At 38.8% G+C, this 18,836-nt stretch overlaps 1 protein-coding gene across 4 annotated transcripts in view; it reads right to left on the reverse strand.

The window, feature by feature from the left end:
- SRGAP1 (SLIT-ROBO Rho GTPase activating protein 1) overlaps window positions 1–18,836 on the reverse strand; it is a 334,709-nt gene that overhangs the window by 54,425 nt on the left and 261,448 nt on the right. For 2 of the 4 annotated variants that reach the window (XM_009004152.5, XM_078336139.1), the window contains exons 12-15: window positions 15,096–15,129; window positions 12,072–12,132; window positions 11,861–11,938; window positions 9,711–9,845 (exon numbers count right to left, since the gene is read on the reverse strand). In XM_009004152.5, coding sequence (XP_009002400.1) covers window positions 9,711–9,845; window positions 11,861–11,938; window positions 12,072–12,132; window positions 15,096–15,129 — 308 coding nt within the window. Of the gene's footprint in view, window positions 1–9,710; window positions 9,846–11,860; window positions 11,939–12,071; window positions 12,133–15,095; window positions 15,130–15,639; window positions 15,743–18,836 lie in introns of all 4 variants that reach the window. The other 2 variants (XM_002752697.6, XM_035256210.3) reach the window with 1 other exon arrangement.

The raw sequence follows: 18,836 nt of genomic DNA on the forward strand, positions 1-18,836 counted from the left end.
ACAGCCATTCCAAAATCACACTAAATGCTAAAGAACATCAACATAATGAAGAATCTACAACAACTAATGGGCAAAACAGCCAGCTAGCATCAAAATGGCAGTATCAAATTCACACATAACGATATTAACCCTAAATGTAAACGGACTAAATGCACCAATCAAAAGACACAGACTGGCAAATTGGATAAAAAGCCAAAACCCATCAGTGTGATTGTATCCAGGAAACCCATCTCACATGCAAGGATACACAAAGGCTCAAAATAAAGGGATGGAGGAAGATTTACCAAGCAAATGGAGAGCAAAAGAAAGCAGGAGTTGCAATCCTCATCTCTGATAAAATAGACTTGAAAGCAACAAAGATCAAAAGAGACAAAGAAGGACATTACATAATGATAAAAGGATCGATACAACAAGAAGAGCTAACGATCCTAAACATATATGGACCCAATACAGGAGCACCCAGATACATAAGGCAAGTTCTTAACGACTTACAAAGAGACTTAGACTCCCACACAATAATAGTGGGAGACTTTAACACTCCATTGTCAATATTAGACAGATCAACCGGACAGAAAATCAACAAGGATATCCAGGGCTTGAACTCAGACCTGGAGCAAGCAAACCTGACAGACATTTACAGAACTCCCCACCCCAAATCCACAGAATATACATTCTTCTCAGCACCACATCATACCTACTCTAAAATTTACCACATAATTGGAAGTAAAGCACTGCTCAGCAAATGCAAAACAACTGAAATCATAACAAACACCCTCTCAGACCATAGTGCAATCAAGTTAGAACTCAGAATTCAGAAACCAACCCAGAACCGCACAGCTTCATGGAAACTGAACAACTGGCTCCTGAATGTTGACTGGATAAACAACGAAATAAAGGCAGAAATAAAGAAGTTCTTCGAAACCAATGAGAATGAAGACACAACGTGCCAGAACCTCTGGGACACATTTAAAGCAGTCTCTAGAGGAAAGTATATAGCAATAAGTGCCCATATGAGAAGAATGGAGAGATCCAAAATTGACACCCTATTGTCAAAATTGAAAGAGCTAGAGGAGCAAGATCAAAAAAACTCAAAACCCAGCAGAAGACAAGAAATAACTAAGATCAGAACTGAACTGAAGGAGATTGAGACACGAAAAACCCTCCAAAAAATCAATATATCCAAGAGCTGGTTTTTCGAAAAGATCAACAAAATAGACAGACCACTAGCCAGATTGATTAAAAATAAAAGAGAGAACAACCAAATAGATGCAATAAAAAATGATAAAGGGGAAATCACCACAGATTCCACAAAAATTCAAACCATCATCAGAGAATATTACAAACAACTCTATGCACATAAACTAGTAAACCTGGAAGAAATGGATAAATTCCTGGACTCCTGTGTCCTCCCAAGCCTAAACCAGAAGGAAGCTGAAACTATGAATAGACCAATAACAAGGTCAGAAGTTGGAGCAGCAATTAAGAGCCTACCACACAAAAAAAGCCCAGGTCCAGATGGGTTCACAGCCGAATTCTACCAGACACACAAAGAGGAGCTGGTACCATTTCTTCTGAAACTATTCCAAATAATCCAAAAAGAAGGAATCCTACCCAAATCATTCTACGAGACCAATATCATCCTGATACCAAAACCCGGCAGAGACCCAACAAGAAAAGAAAACTTCAGGCCAATATCCATGATGAACATAGATGCAAAAATCTTCAATAAAATATTGGCAAGCCGATTGCAACAGCAAATCAAAAAACTTATTCATCATGATCAAGTAGGATTCATCCCGGGGATGCAAGGTTGGTTCAACATACCAAGTCTATAAACGTAATTCACCACATAAACAGAACCAAAAACAAAAACCACATGATTATCTCAATTGATGCAGAGAAGGCATTTGACAAAATTCAACAGCCCTTTATGCTAAAAACCCTCAATAAACTTGGTATCGAGGGAACGTATCTCAAAGTAATAAAAGCTATTTATGACAAACCAACAGCCAATATCATACTAAATGGGCAAAAACTGGAAGCATTCCCTTTGAAATCTGGCACTAGACAAGGATGCCCTCTGTCACCACTCCTATTCAATATAGTACTGGAAGTTCTAGCCAGAGCAATCAGGCAAGAAAAAGAAATAAAGGGTATTCAAATAGGAAAGGTGGAAGCCAAATTGTCTCTATTTGCAGACGACATGATAGTATACCTAGAAGACCCCATCACCTCAGCCCAAAAACTCCTGAAACTGATAAGCAACTTCAGCAAAGTCTCAGGATATAAAATCAATGTGCAAAAATCACAAGCCTTCCTCTACACCAATAACAGACTTAAAGAGAACCAAATCAAGAACGAACTGCCATTCGCAATTGCTACAAAAAGAATAAAATACCTTGGAATACAACTCACAAGGAACGTAAGGGACCTCTTCAGGGAAAACTACAAACCACTGCTCAGCGAAATCAGAGAGAACACAAACAGATGGAGAAACATTCCAAGTTCATGGTTAGGAAGAATTAATATCGTGAAAATGGCTATACTGCCCAAAGTAATTTACAGAATCAATGCTGTACCCATCAAGCTACCATTGACTTTCTTCACAGAACTGGAAAAAACCACCATGAACTTCATATGGAACCAAAAGAGAGCCCACATAGCCGAGTCAATTCTAAGCAAAAAGAACACAGCGGGGGGCATCACACTACCGGATTTCAAACTATACTACAAGGCTACAGTAATCAAAACAGCATGGTACTGGTACCAAAACAGAGATATAGATCAATGGGACAGAACAGAGGCATCAGAGGCAACACAACATAGCTACAACCATACAATCTTTGATAAACCTGACAAAAACAAGCAATGGGGAAAGGATTCCCTGTTCAACAAATGGTGCTGGGAAAACTGGCTAGCCATCTGTAGAAAGCAGAAACTGGACCCCTTCCTGACACCTTACACCAAAATTAACTCCAGATGGATTAAAGACTTAAACATAAGACCTGGCACGATAATAACCCTAGAAGGAAATCTAGGCAAAACTATCCAGGACATAGGAGTAGGCAAGGACTTCATGACCAAAACACCAAGAGCATTGGCAACAAAAGCCAAAATAGACAAATGGGACCTAATGAAACTCCACAGCAAAAGAAACAGTCTCTAGTGTGAATCGGCAACCAACAGAATGGGAAAAAATTTTTGCAGTTTACCCATCTGACAAAGGGCTGATATCCAGAATTTACAAAGAACTCAAACAGATTTACAGGAAAAAACAAACAAGCCCATTCAAAAGTGGGCAAAGGATATGAACAGACACTTTACGAAAGAAGACATATATGAGGCCAACAATCATATGAAAAAATGCTCATCGTCACTGGTCATCAGAGAGATGCAAATCAAAACCACATTGAAATACCATCTCACACCAGTTGGAATGGCGATCATTTAAAAATCTGGAGACAACAGATGCTGGAGAGTATGTGGAGAAAAAGGAACACTTTTACACTGTTGGTGGGAGTGTAAATTAGTCCAACCATTGTGGAAGACAGTGTGGCGATTCTTCAAGGCCTTAGAAATAAAAATTCCATTTGACCCAGCAATCCCATTACTGGGTATATACCCAAAGGACTATAAATCATTCTACTATAAGGACACATGCACACGAATGTTTATTGCAGCACTGTTTACAATAGCAAAGACCTGGAATCAACCCAAATGCCCATCGATGATAGACTGGATTGGGAAAATGTGGCACATATACACCATGGAATATTAAGCAGCAATCAGAAATGATGAGTTCGTGTCGTTTGTAGGGACATGGATGAATCTGGAGAACATCATTCTCAGCAAACTGACACAAGAACAGAAAATGAAACACCGCATATTCTCACTCATAGGCGGGTGATGAAAAATGGGAACACATGGACACAGAGAGGGGAGTACTAAACACTGGGGTCTATAGGGGTGAAAAGGGGAGGGCCAGTGGGAGGGGGAGGTGGGGAGGGATTGCCTGGGGAGAAATGCCAAATGTGGGTGAAGGGGAGAAAGCAAACAAAGCACACTACCATGTGTGTACCTATGCAATTGTATTGCATGCTCTGCACATGTACCCCAAAACCTAAAATGCAATAAAAAAAAAATTGTGCACACAACACTGGTTCTCTTTTAGTAGAATTATGAAATTTTGGTAAACAATATTTTGTTTGACATGCTTTTGGGTATTTTTCTGGTACTCTACAATGACTTACATGTTGGTTTTGTGATAGGAGAAAAAATTCTCCTTTAAGAAACTGTTTCCTTGTATCCAAATAGTCACTTAAATAATAACATCTAATGCAAAATGAAGTGCAAATGTTTCATCTGGGCTCACAGCCTTGAGGCGGCCAGAGAAAAACATGAATTACTTGAGTGGCTTTTCTAGGGCAAGTCACTTAAACTTATGCCCTAGGAAATCTCAGAGCCATGATACAGGGATATTCTAGAAGCTGCCTAGACTTTGTGGGTATGACCTGGAGCACTGACAAAACCACTCATAAAGTGGATGGTTAAAACAAAACAAAACAAAATAACTCTTGGGTGAGAAACTGAGAAACTACCAAGTTTGCTACTTCATATTTATGTTGCATTTGATTTTACCATGTCCTCATCCAGATAAGTAATTTTTAAAAAGAAATTTATAGTAAATTGGAAAACAAACAGTGCATTAAAAAAAAAAAAGAATGCTAAGAAATTTCCTTTACTGCATATATTTGTAAGTTTCCAAAGAACGTGGTCATTCAGGGTCATAAAGCATAAACATGGCTGGATAATAACTCACCAAACACCACCCCCCACACACCCCTTTCCCCAAACAATCCATAAAGCATAAACATGGCTGGATAATAACTCATCTCACACACACACACACACCCCTTTCCCCAAACAATCCAAAAAGCATAAACATGGCTGGATAATAACTCATCACACACACACACACACACACACACACACACCCCTTTCCCCAAACAATCCAAAAAGCGTAAACATGGCTGGATAATAACTCATCACACACACACACACACACACACACACACACACACCCCTTTCCCCAAACAATCCAAAAATAGGTAAGCAAAAAGTAGTGAGTGATCCAGAGACTTACACACACTCTTAGAAAAGATGAAAAGGGAAGATTTTTCTATACAAAATAACTGTCATGTGAAATTACTTTAATAGGGAAAATCAAACCCAATTACAGCAATGCTTCAAGATGACAAGGGTAAAAACAATCTATCACACAGATCTCCCTTTCCTCTAAAATTTCAAAGTCTCACTAGGTCAAGAGATTGAGACCATCCTGGTCAACATGGTGAAACCCCGTCTCTACTAAAAATACAAAAAATTAGCTGGGCATGGTGGCGCGTGCCTGTAATCCCAGCTACTCAGGAGGCTGAGACAGGAGAATTGCCTGAACCCAGGAGGTGGAGGTTGTGGTGAGCCGAGATGGCGCCTTTGCACTCCAGCCTGGGCAACAAGAGCGAAACTCCGTCTCAAAAAAAAAAAATTCAAAATCTTTGTTTCTATTGTATATTAACTTGGCCTGCATTTACTTGTAAATATCTTATCTTTCCTGCTATATTTTAAGCCTCTTAAATGCAAGAATCAAGTTTCTGAATCCCTAGAAAGTTTTATACATTGTAGGCAATTAATCAACTTGGTTCAAATTATCAAACGTTTGCAATATTGATGAGGGGATACAATGATAAAAGATGTATTATGCTGGGCCAGGTGCAGTGGCTCAAGCCTGTAAACCCAGCACTTTGGGAGGCGGAGGCGGGTGGATCACGAGGTCAAGAGATCGAGACCATCTTGGTCAACATGGTGAAACCCCGTCTCTACTAAAAATACAAAAAATTAGCTGGGCATGGTGGTGCGTGCCTGTAATCCCAGCTACTCAGGAGGCTGAGGCAGGAGAATTGCCTGAACCCAGGAGGCGGAGGTTGCGGTGAGCCGAGATCATGTCATTGCACTCCAGCCTGGGTAACAAGAGCAAAACTCTGTCTCAAAAAAAAAAAAAAAAAGATGTATTATGCTATTCTCAAAGAATTTATTGAAAATCCAGGAAAAATGCATTAATGTATCATTGATAAGAAAAAATGCTTGCTTAGAGATAAATCAACAACATCCCCAAATCCTCTTTTTCTTAAGAGGTTAAATGTTAGAGGAAAAGGGGTTGTTATATAAAGAGGCTGTTAGTGTCAATACGTATGTTCTTGAAAAACCTGCCATTCTGTAAACTGTGCACTAAAAATAAGACTTACAGAGAAAAATAGCTAGTGTTGGGCAGACTACTCAACATTTATGAAACTTTGTAACTAGATCACTAATGAAAACATTAACAATCCTATTAAAATCCAAGATTATTAATCCATTGATTTTCATTAATCTATTGTTTTAATACAGGACGGATTGTCATTGTAACTTCTTCATTTACACTTGAGCACTGCAGGAACCACCTACATGAAGGATATCGCCATAGATCTTTTCTTGTAGTTTACATATTTGCTAAATCTGACTCTAATTGCAAGAAAGCATGACACTGATTGTTACAAAGCATTTAATATGCTGGGAAAAATCATGCTGGGCAATGTAACTTAAAGATAACACTAATTCATGTGAGCTAATTATGCCAAAGAAACACACATGAAGCAGAAAAGACAGATTGATAAGTGGCTAATCCAGGTATTGGCTTATGTGACCAGAGTTTATAGTCAGAGTAATTGTAATAGAATTAATGATATCAGCTGGCAACACTTACTGAGGGTTACTATGTGCCAGGCATGATGTTAAACCCTTTACATGGATTATCTCATTTATTCTTCCCATAGACTCTATGAAGTAGATGAAGAAACAGCTATTTAACAAGATTAAGTATTAATATTTGTCCAAGTTTATGAAGTTGGAAAGTGGCAAAGCTAGGATTTGAACCTAGATCTTTCTGACTCTATGGCCTCAGTTATTAAAAACCACTATGAAATAATATTCTTTATCCAATAAAAGCATGAAATGATTCTATAATGGTAACTGACAATATGGCTCAATGCTCTTTATCCAACTGGTACATGTCAATGTTACAGCTGATATGATCTATGGAGCTGGAAAGCTACTAAGCATTGTACAGCACTTGTTATTTTTCCAGACTTTTTGGCTAGGATGTGAGGAAAATCTTTGGACATGGCCAAAGGAGAATTCCAGAAGTGAGACACCTCCTTTTCATTTCTTTCCAGCTGGGTCAGAGGTTCACTGTGATGACTCAGGCTACGCAAGGGCTGTGGAATGGACATGCAGCTGTACTTCTAAATTCCAATGGGACATCAGACTGGGGTGAGCGGGAGGATTATGACATGGAAATTCATACCCAACTGGAGCCAGGATGCTATGCACTGATGCCAGACAAAGAACTTGTGGTGGAATCTGGACTTTTCAATTCATTTAATCTAAATTGTATTTAACTTAACGTGCTCCAGGAATTAATTAATTCCTAACATTTGTGACTGGCCAAATGTTAGGGCTGCAAAACTGAGTAATCCATAAATCCACAGGCCCGTGGAGCTAACTGTGGCCACTTCATTGAGCATATTCTGTGCAAGGCACTCTTCTTGGCATTTTACATGTATTAGTTCACTGAATTTTCACAACCCTATTATGTAAGGATTAATGTTCTTCCTATTTTATAGGTGAGAAAACTGAGGTGCAGAGAGCTTAAGAAACCTGTATAAGGTGACATAGCTGATGAGTATATGGCAGAGCCAGGATCTGAACTAGGCTCTTTGAATCCAGAGCCTCCATTCTTAACCTACTCCCTACACTCTTTCTCTAGTAGTAGGAGACAGGGGGGTTAAAAAAAACCATAATGTAGGGAGATCAGAAAAATTATAGACATATGTACCCAGTAGAATACTGGTAGAGGAGAAAGTGATTAATCCTGCTTGGAGTGGTGGGGAGGACAGAGTTGTGGGAGGAGTGCCAATTCGGCAAAGCCTTCGGAGCAGATGTTGAATAGTTATCAGGGACAGCAGAGGAAATAGCATAGACAAGGTGATGGAGGTGGGAAATGGCCCGCCATGTGTACAGTTTGAAACATATAGTAAACATGGTAGGGTAGCAGGAGAGGGCTGTGCAGCAGTAGGAAAGATCAGAGAGAGGAAGAATTCAATTCTATGAATTGGCCATGCCACGGAGTTTTGCCTTTTTTTTTTGTTTGAGAGAGTCTTGCTCTGTCACCCAGACTGGAGTGCAGTGGCATGATCTCAGCTCATTGCAACCTCTGTCTGCCAGACTCAAGTGATCTTCCTGCTTCAGCCTCCTAAGAAGCTGGGAATTCAGGTGCATTTCACCCTGAGCGGTTAATTTTTTATTTTTAGTAGAGATGGGGTTTTGCCATGTTGCCCAGGCTGGTCTCAAACTACTGGCTTCAAGCAATCAGCCTACCTTGGGGAGTTTGCTTTTTTTTTTCTTTCTTTTTTGTTTTTTTAGAGATGGGGTTTCACCATGTTGGCCAGGCTGGTCTCGAACTCCTGACCTCAGGTGATCTGCCTGCCTCGGCCTCCCAAAGTGCTGGGATTACAGGCGTGAGCCACTGCGCCCGGCCTGGAGTTTGCTTTTATGTGGAAAATATTAAAATAATTTTTAAAAGGGGAGAAAGCAAGCAACCCAGTTTGTTTTTGACTCCAGGTGCAGTGTGGAGAATGGAACCATGCAGGGCCAGGGTCAGGGGGTAGGTGTTGGGAAAGGAAGGCAAAATCTAGAAGTAGAGTTCATTTAAGAGATTCTAATGATCCCTAGTGAGAAAGTAACGTGATGGGAATGGGGAAGGAGGGATGAGTAGAGAGATTTTCTTTTGGAGACCAGGTCAATAGGACTTGTTGATTCAGGTGGGGGTGGGGGGACTGAAGGGAGATTTCCTCATTAAGAGTAAAAAGTTGATTCTTCTGAAACCTAAGTGTTTGAAGTCAGCTCTAGACTCTTGCTGGGAACTTGGACTTAAAAGGAGCACTGCATTTTAGATGCATGGATCCTGATTGTGGCTAATAATTAAAATTCATAGTATCATTATTTTCACCTTCTTTTTGTATAGTACCAAAAAGCCCCCACTGAAGTAAACAGAAATGCTTTACTTTGCCAATGATTACTGGTTTCATAATATATCACACACAATCCCAGAGCAACTCTGCCTATTAGCTTGGGTTGCCCACTGACAGATAATTACCACCTGGTATTCCTGTACTGTAATAAGGCTCTTTGATCTCCTTTTACCTATTTCTTGAAATAACATTCAAAGATGGATAAATTACCCCACTCCCAAAACTCGCTGAGAAAACCAAGAACGAAAAGCGAAGAAAAGGTCACATTTCCCAGCTTACAACTTCCTCCTTTCCCTTAGGTGGCTGGCATCTGCCTTTCTGCTCAGTTCCAGCCATGAGTGGGAAGCTCCTGGCTTTCTGGAGCCAGAGGATGTTCAGGAGGAAAGCCCACTCAGTCAAGGGCGAGGCCACAGCTGGGAGGATGACTCGCACTGGATCCAAAAAGAAAACAAATGGTCTCAGAAATATGGTGGTCACGGGATAATGGTGGGGGCAGGGGTGTGCGGAGGTGGGCCACCGCCTTTTCCAGGAAGTTGGTTAGTGAAAGAATTCTGGTAGGAAAAGATGAAAAAAATGTCCACTTACTAATACAAGAAATCAGATCATTAAATCTTTCCTTAGGAAAGAGGGGGTTTTCCAGCCCACGGAAATAGAGCTTCAGAACACCAGCAACTGAGTTAATATCATGGTTACTCTGGTCATCAGCCAAAGGATTTTCACCTAAAAAAAAAAAATTTGGTATACTTACAATGGTTTTTCTTCTCTGAACAAAAATATATTTCTATGCATACACACACATTGCTATATATACATGTATCTTTTAATTATGCTTTATGAAAGAATACATGGTACTAAAATTAAAATAATTGGTTTAGATATCCCACCCCATGATTAACCTAAAAATAGTTGGCTAAAATAAAGCTTTAAAAATCTTATGCTACTAAATAATCCCTTACAAGTTACCCAAATCTTTAAATAAAATATTGTGGGATTTATAATTTTACCCAACCCCCCACTCTTTTTTTAAGTTGAAATCTGTAATCTTAGTTTGGCATGAATTCAAACACTGCACCCTGTGTTTCTTACCCTACTGGGAAAAAGACATGCCATAGGTCCATCTGGCTATGCTATATGGGTCAGCAAAATTTATCAGAAATGTCATAGGCTCCACTGAATTGTGAACACCTACAATTAAGTAAGTAGCTATTTCCCAAAGTGGCATGGTGGTGTTCAAAGCACATGTGAAAGTTGTCTTGAGCAGAGGGAGTCTCTAAAATCAGATAGAGTAACTTGAAGATGTATCTTTCACATTACCAAGGAGTTTGTATAAAAAGTGGGAATTAAAAAATATATCACAAATACAAAATTATATTGTTCTTTATGGTAAACAACTTTAATATATTAGGCAACTAGTCTGGTTAGTGTTCCTCTCAGAGATAAAAATCCTAAAGAAGTTCAACATAATATAGAGCTTTAAATCCAACTCTATTTTTTATTTACAGTTTTATGCTTCTAAAGTTCATAAAAAGTGTGCATTGCATTTTAACATTGTTTTTTGCTTCTTAGGGCAATTTATTTTTAGGGATCTGTTGCTCCCTTTTCTTTGTTCCTAGGGCAAGAAATCGCTGAACATGAATTTATCAGAATATAATAATTACTATTATTTTTGCCCACTGTGAGAAAGCCTCACCCAAGCAGATCACAAATAACAAATACCAGGAAAAATTTCAAGGAAAAATGACAGTGTATTTTGCCTGTGGTGGCTAGTACAGAACCAGATACTTTACAGTATTTCAGTTTATCCTGAAGATGGCCAATGCATGAGACTTGGCACATGTGGCTGCTCTGCTCTAACTATCAAGTTTTACAGATTTGCAGATGAGGAAACAGAGGCAAAATAGGAATTGAGTGACTAGACCCAAATCACATGATTGATTAGTAGCTGAGAGTCCGATATAATTCCAGGTCTGTCTGACACATATGATTCTAGGTCTGTGCCTAGAGATGTCAAAGGTGTGCAGCTTTGCTAATTATAATGTGCTAACTGGAATGTTGCTAACATAAGGAAATGATGTGTATTTTAGGTGATGGACATCCCAGTTATCCTGATGTGATAATTACACACTGTATGTCTGTGTTGAAACATCACCTGTATCCTATTAATACATATTACCATTAGGTACCCATAATAGTTAAAAATAAAAAATTAAGGGAACATAAAGTATTGACATTGAAAAAAATAATATATACGGTATATGTCCCAGTTTAGTAAAACTTGACAGCCAGTAATAACAAGCATAAGGCAACCCCTAGGGTCACAGGGAAGGAGTCTGAGGATGGTGAGAAGAGGAAGGGAAGAAAGAGCTCCCGACAAAGGGAGCAGCTGGGCTGCTGGGAGGAGCTGCCTCCCTTACCTGCTGTCTAGGCCCAGGGATGTCCTGGCCATGCTTCTAGAACCCTTTCAGCCCCACATTTGATATACCTGGCAAGAATTATCAATGTCAGTCCTCAACCAAGATGCAGAACTCATATGCTTTTCTAATTTTAATAACAAGGGCTGATAATTTTGGTCCCATTTCTCAGCTATTCTGAATGGATTCTTACCACTGTACCCCTACTGTATTAAATACAAAGAGAAAGGTTTTGAGGATATACGGAATAAGGGTGGCACTTCAGTTTACAGAACATGATGACTTTTTAACATGGTTTGCTTATAGGGATAGATGTGCAATTACCTCTCTCAAATGAATTTTTAATATCATTGACTTCCACCTGGGAACCAGACACTCTGAAAATCCCCTGATGCTGAAGACCTAAAGAGAAAAGAAGGGAAAGAGAATAAAAACCCTATCACATTGTCTGGGTCCCCCCTTTCCCAGGAATTAAATTTACTGAAACACTTCTAGTGATTTTTAAAAAATAAGAATTCTGTAGTTTATGGCTTACCATAGAGATTGATGAACCGAATGCAGCTTTCCACAATGAGGGGAATAACCTGTCCCGAGTCCTGGGTAAAGGGATGGTAACCAGTTAACCTCAAGGAAGAGGTATAAACCCCACATGATAATAAGGCTTACAGTTTAACAGGAATTAAAGAGGGATTTTTGCAGTTCTGGAGCAAACCAAATTAAATACATTTAAGGCAATCCTGTTTCAACTTACTCTGCTCTGCCTAGAGAAGTCAAAAGCTGACTCATCTCTTCTGCTTATATTAAGACTCACATACCAAAATGAATATGTGAATAACTCATTTTTAAAAGCTTATACAAGTGATCAATCTTTAATGGACTTAAAAAAAAACTCTGTGTATTATAATCATAGTATCTTCAGATTGGTTGGTTGTATTCATCATGAAAGACAGCCTTTCAGCCATCTCAGGGTTCTCTGACATCCCTGAGACTACATCACCTAGATGACAGGTTATAAAAGGGCTTCCATGTCTATAGATGCATAATATGAGAATTGTTAGAGAGATAATTAAAGCATGTATTTATTTAGTTTGTATCAGAACTTACAGATTTTTCATTGTTACGTTTTCATATTTTAAGAAAGAAGCAAATAAATGACACAAATGTATATCCCAGAAGATGTCATTTTTCTAGTAAGGAACATTTTTGGGCCTTCTTTCCCCACATCTTGTAAAACAGTCATTGCCTTCTACGGAACAAATGTAAATTGTGGCAATGCTTTAAAACATGTATAGGATGACAAATGAGATGAAAGGCTGCTGAGGTCACAGTTAAATATGTACCGATGCCACGTACTCCATGAAGTTAAAGAAAGCTACTGACGACAGAATTATTTTTCATGTACTTTTAAGACTCTGCTTTTTCAGGAATTAGATCTTAAAAAACAACAACAAAAATAACAAAACCAGGGGGCTCAAAAATGGTTACCTAACATCAGATATTAATTCATGAGAAATTTTATTTTGAAACGCAAGAAAAAGTTGGTTATCTTAATATATTAGAACAATTCAGAATCCATTAACCTTTCCAATTAAGCAGTGGGGGAAGGACTGGGAATAATGCAGTTCAGCAATTTAAACTCTTTAGTATTCCTAGAATGGGTAATATATTTCTTAAGGGATTGTCTTATTTTAGGTTTTAAGACAATCTAATCAGTGTATAAACCAGATAATGGCTCAATTACTTCTTGAGCCTATATTAAGTTTCTCTAATTAGTTAATTTGTTTTAGGAGCACAAATTTTATTAATTTCTTAAAGAAGAGTCTTAAGAATAAAAACACATTTTAGTGTGGACTAGTTAGCTCAAGAACAGCAATGTAATTATATCACAACTTACTAAATACGTGAAAGGATTTTTCTTTAAGATATAAGTGTTTTAGGGGAAGTAAACTATACAAACAATTCATGGAACACTAATCTAAAAGCAACACATTTTTAAATGTAAGTGATAAAAGGAAACCATTAGTTTACATCTCTGCTGAACTTAGTAAACAAAAAGAAAAGCAAAGAATAAAAGGTTATTAAAAGGAAAATGTTTGCACTAAGAAAGTTCTCAATAAAATATCTTAGGTTTTCATATTTTTAAAAAATGTTTTTGTGTTTACATTTACTTGCTTTTTTAGAAACCTGTGATCAGTATTTCATTCAGATATAATGAATTTTGTAGTCAAAAAGTAATGGGTATGTGATTTAATTTAATTTTATAGATTTCAGATGTTTAGGTAGAAAATATAAGAAAATATTTTATAACAACAATGCAGTGCATTCCATCTATCATTCAAACTAGTCCCTTAGTGTCAGTTTTCCCATGAGAAAAAGAGAAAAATGGTTTTGCTCTTGCAAATGTCTTCACAGTGACATTGTGAAGGTTTCAAGTGATTGAGCCCTTTTTAGAAGTGGAAGGGAACCCTCAGTATTATTTCTATTACCAAAGGTTTTTCAATGTGCCATCTGGGCAGTAAAGAGCTTCTGTAAGTGAATTTTCCATGATAGCTGGTTTATTTATTCTCTAGTGCCTCAATTTACTTTCCTTTAACTGCTCTTAATGAAAAATATATAAAAAAAATTCGTGCTTCCCTATCATCTTAAGTAGCCATTCTCGTACTGTATTATCAAATACAACAGAATTCTATGTCTGCTTCTTGCAGCTTTTCTCTATTCTCTTTCTCTGCCAGGCCTTCAACTGAATATCTCATTGCTTTCATTTTTTTGTGCCTCTCTCTCCATCTAATTTGCCCCTGCTTATAAGCCATGGGCTGGGAAACTAGATAATCAGATTTGACAATAATTTTATATTAAGTTAGAGCCAATAGGCTCTTCTGGGTTTAAGGCTTAAGGCAGTAGATTTGTAATTGCTATTTAGTTCTTCAGTGGCTTTTCACTTAACTCCAGAGTAGGGCTGCTTTTTAACGCTGCCAGAGGTTTTTAATCTATATATTATGTATGTATGTATCTATCTGTCCATATACATGCCACATGCACATTTCTTTAATTATTAGTAAACGTATTCAATAGACAGACCTAAGAAAGTAAGCCACCTGTAACATATCATTAAGGCAGGTTATTAATGATGTGATTTCCTAAATGAACTTCGTTTGCAGAAGCATGGCAGCCATGCCATAAAATGTAAGCTCTAAAGGAAAAAACAAGCCCCAAGCCCTTTTCTTTTTTGTAAAATTCACACGAGGGTCCATAATCCAGTATTAAATGTGTATTTTATATTTAACCTTGACTTTACCTAATAAAAGCCCTTGATCACACTTGATATATTTGCCAAAGACATAATGTAAAAACTAAGGGTTTAATGTACCCATTTTTTCCTCTAGGGTTTGATTTCTACAGTTTCTAAGTAAAACCTATTTATAAACCTGTCTAATTTCCAACTGCAAACATTTTTCTTTTAAAAACCTTAACAATCTAATTAAAGCCAAGCATGAGCGCGACTTGAAAATGATACCGACAGTGAAGGAGGCTGCACCCTCATGTCCCTCTAGCACTATACCTGATGTCTCGTGTGCGAGTTCCTTCGTCCTCGGCTAGAAGCATTATCAGAAATACAGGATGAAAAAGAAGACGAAGAGTAAACACAGCAGAGATACAAGGTATAGATTACAGGGCCTTACAATTTATTCAATATAATGAATTCCTCAAGTCATGGGAAATCAAAACTCCTGCTGTGCTTCAGAGCTAGCCTAACAAGCAGACTTTAAAAATCATTTTGTGCCATCTCATTTGCATGAGCAAAAAGACAACATTTTTATCAGGTTGCTTTTTAACTTTCTGTACAAATTATCGCTCTTTAAAAAAAAATAAAGCGGGCTTTCTTTCATGCCCACATAATACCCATATTTATTCTCTCTTCTCAAGGCACTCGACCCAAATATTCTTTCCTCTCTGACTTCAGGAAATATTATATTGATTATCTGGGAAAGCAAAGAGCCCCAGGACAGACTTGGACATAATGACCTGCCTCCTCTTACAAGAGGCTGAGACCATTATAGTTAAGAAGCGTGGAGATCAGCCACCCAGATGGCTGGTGCCAGTACCTTGACGAATGTTTCCAAATCCCCATTAAACAACTTAGTATTATACTGTGAGCGGGGCCTGGACTTCCTGTGTTTCTGGGGCTTAGGGGGAACATTTGGAGGCCTAAGGGAAGGGAATATAATTACTGAGCATGGAAGAAATCAAACAATAAATGAAACATCTATAGGTCACATCAAAATTACAAAACACGGGAATCTTGGGTTCCTTCCCCTCTCCCTCAGTCACAGGGGAAAACATCCCTCCTGTTTCCCATTTATTTACTTTCACTTCTGTATCAAAAATCATATGAATTATTTATTCACATTGCTGTTTCCCTGTATGTTGCAGCTGACATTTGTTTCTTTGCTAGTTTGTTATAAAATTATAAGCACTACCAAGTAGACTTGTTAGCTATTTGGCCAAATGTTAACAAACCAGCATTCTTGTTATTTGGTTTACAAGCCACACAGTAAGATACAACCAGTCATAAAGATTAGGGCTCCAGTAGATCCCCAAATGGAGAAGTACATATAACATTTTTAGGTTCATGCCTTTTTTTTCTTTTTTGAGACAGCGTCTTGCTTTATAACCCAGGCTGTAGTGTAGTGGAATGATCACGGCTTACTGCAGCCTCCACCTTCTGGGCTCAAGGGATCCTCCCACCTCAGCCCAAGTAACTGGGACTACAGGTGCATGCCATCGTGCCAGCGAATTTTTTAATTTTTTGTAGGGACATCTCCCTGTGTTTCCCAGGCTGGTCTTGAACTCCTGGGCTCAAACAATCCTTTCACCTTGGCCTCCAAAGTGCTGGGATTATAGGCATGAGCCACCTCATTCAGCCCAAAATACCAATGCAAATAACATCACATCTGTTCGATACCCCTCTAGTAGTAATGGGATTTCATTTTATTCAAAAGTAACTATTAATGGGTCACAAGTGAAAAAAACAGTTTGGGTTCACTGCTTTTTCTGATTTGGGGGACATACAGGCTTGCACGAGTTATTATTTCTTTAGAACAAACTATTCCACCATCTAAATATCTGTAGAGCATGAGGATGTACTTGTTTATGCCACTGCAGACTCTTCCTCTCCAGTCTGCCTGTCTGCCCTGGTGAATAAGCCATTCTCTCTGACATGCACATCCAGTGCAGCATGCAGTATATTCAGAAACTCTGCATCACCTTGTCCTGTTACTGCAGAAAAGGAATCTCTTCTGCTCTCTCCCATTAGTGGAAAGAAGACAAGATTACCTGACTCAACTTCAACTACTGTGCTGAATTAAATACAAGGAAGGAGAACCCTGAAACCTGTCTCTGGATGTTTTCATATAAAACTCCTTCTTAACTGCAAAGCTTACAGGAGGATACACACCACACTTGGAAATTGTGTAAAGCCCTTCATTAAGCTTCAGACTCTCTAGGAAAATTCATCTTTTTTAGTTCATTTAGCTTAAGTTCAGAAAGTCTGGCTCGTATACCAAATCCCAAGAAGTTACGCGGAAGCCTGACTAGCTTCACAAGACACTGTCACGTATGGAAACAAATACTGGTATGGCCTTCCGTAGCTAAATTCTAAGACCTCCCTGGATGGGCTCATATGATGAATGGGTGCACAGCAAGCACACCTGAAGTCCCATGGTGCTGGTGAGGTGAAAAGGAGCCTTTGCGAGTATCTAGAAGAGAATATGGAAACTTCTACCAGGCAATGTATCCTCTCCTACCACGGCTGAAATTGCTGAGATCTCTTTTAAACAATGAATTCTGTGCCCATCACAGAGGAAGGAATCTTCTAGGTGTAAAAAGAACAAAACCACCAACCACCAATGGCTTTAATCCTATGTACTTGACTTCATCCACTCCTTTAAGTGTTTTAAAATGTGGATTTTATTGATTGATTGATTGATTGTGGATTTTATTTTTATTCAGGTATGGTGAGGCCAAGGATCAGGAGACAACTATTACTGACAAGATAGTTACTCACAGTTCCTAAGAGTTGGGGACATGCCCCACTGTCAGGGAGGCTGCAGAAGGAAACATCAGGATTGGTCAGGATGCAGAAGGGGTAAAGGAAAATGCGCGCAAGAGTCTTTATTGTGGTTCTCACTGGAGGGAATGGGAGAAGCTGGGCAAGCAGGTTTAGAATAGGCTAGTTTGAATGATTCCAGTGGGCTTTGGGACATAGGGACTATCCCTAAATTGTCCCATACCTGGCCCTGGGCTTAGGGAAGGGGAATAGTGGCCCTAAATGTGAGAACCTGATGAAGGAGGTGGTTGGAGGCAGGTGCTATGGATCACCAGGCTTGCATACAAAAGGCACACTTGCAAGCCAGTCCTTACTACTGCTATGAATTGGCTAATCTTGGGAGGATTGACAAATTCTGTGTTTAATGCTTTGATATCTTGGGGCCTTGCTGACCCCTTCCAGGGTCAGAAGTCTTTCCGGGGTCAGCAAGGCCCCAAGATAACAAAGCATTAAACACAGAAACTAGAAAACGTGGTTATGACAACAAGGTCCAAGAGAGCTTCATATCTGGTGATATCTGAGGAAGCTGACAAAGCTAAGAAGATTAGAATTTTGTTTGGTCACTGATTCACGGAGCAAGCCAATCTTGTAGCTGGAGCCAAAAACCTCCAGTGCACTGAATCATTGTCCCCACTTGACTGGGAGACACAGGGTAATCCTGGCTAATGGGGGGATATCTTCTGAGTCTTCTATCAAAGGCCTGAAAATCACCTCTCCCAAGGATTCTCAAGTATGTTAAATGTGAACACACAAAAATCGTGAGAGGAACTTGGAATGAAATTGAACTGCCTGAGTGCTTATCCGAGTAATTTCCATGGTGGAGGTCTGATGATTCTGGCTCTGCTATGCCTACATCAAGCAAACAGAGCTAGGACAATTCAACATTCCAATGGCATGACCCATTCTGGTTCTGTGCTTAGCACATGGCTTCCTGACCATTGGTTTCCTATAGAGAATGCCCACATGAGAGGAAGTACTGGTCAGGTTGATGTGAATATCTAGTTTATCTGGCAATTTTAGCTCTCACTGCAAATTAATATATTTACATTTCTGTTTTTAAAAAAATCTTTTTTTTGAAATGCTTTACATTAATTATAATTGAGAAACAACAGGTAAAATAACTAATAGTGTAAGGAGATACTATAGATGAAAAACATCTCTATAAGCTGCATATTACCAGGTAGAGGTAATAGT

Source organism: Callithrix jacchus, chromosome 9, assembly GCF_049354715.1.
Source record: "Callithrix jacchus isolate 240 chromosome 9, calJac240_pri, whole genome shotgun sequence".
NCBI lineage: Eukaryota > Metazoa > Chordata > Mammalia > Primates > Cebidae > Callithrix > Callithrix jacchus.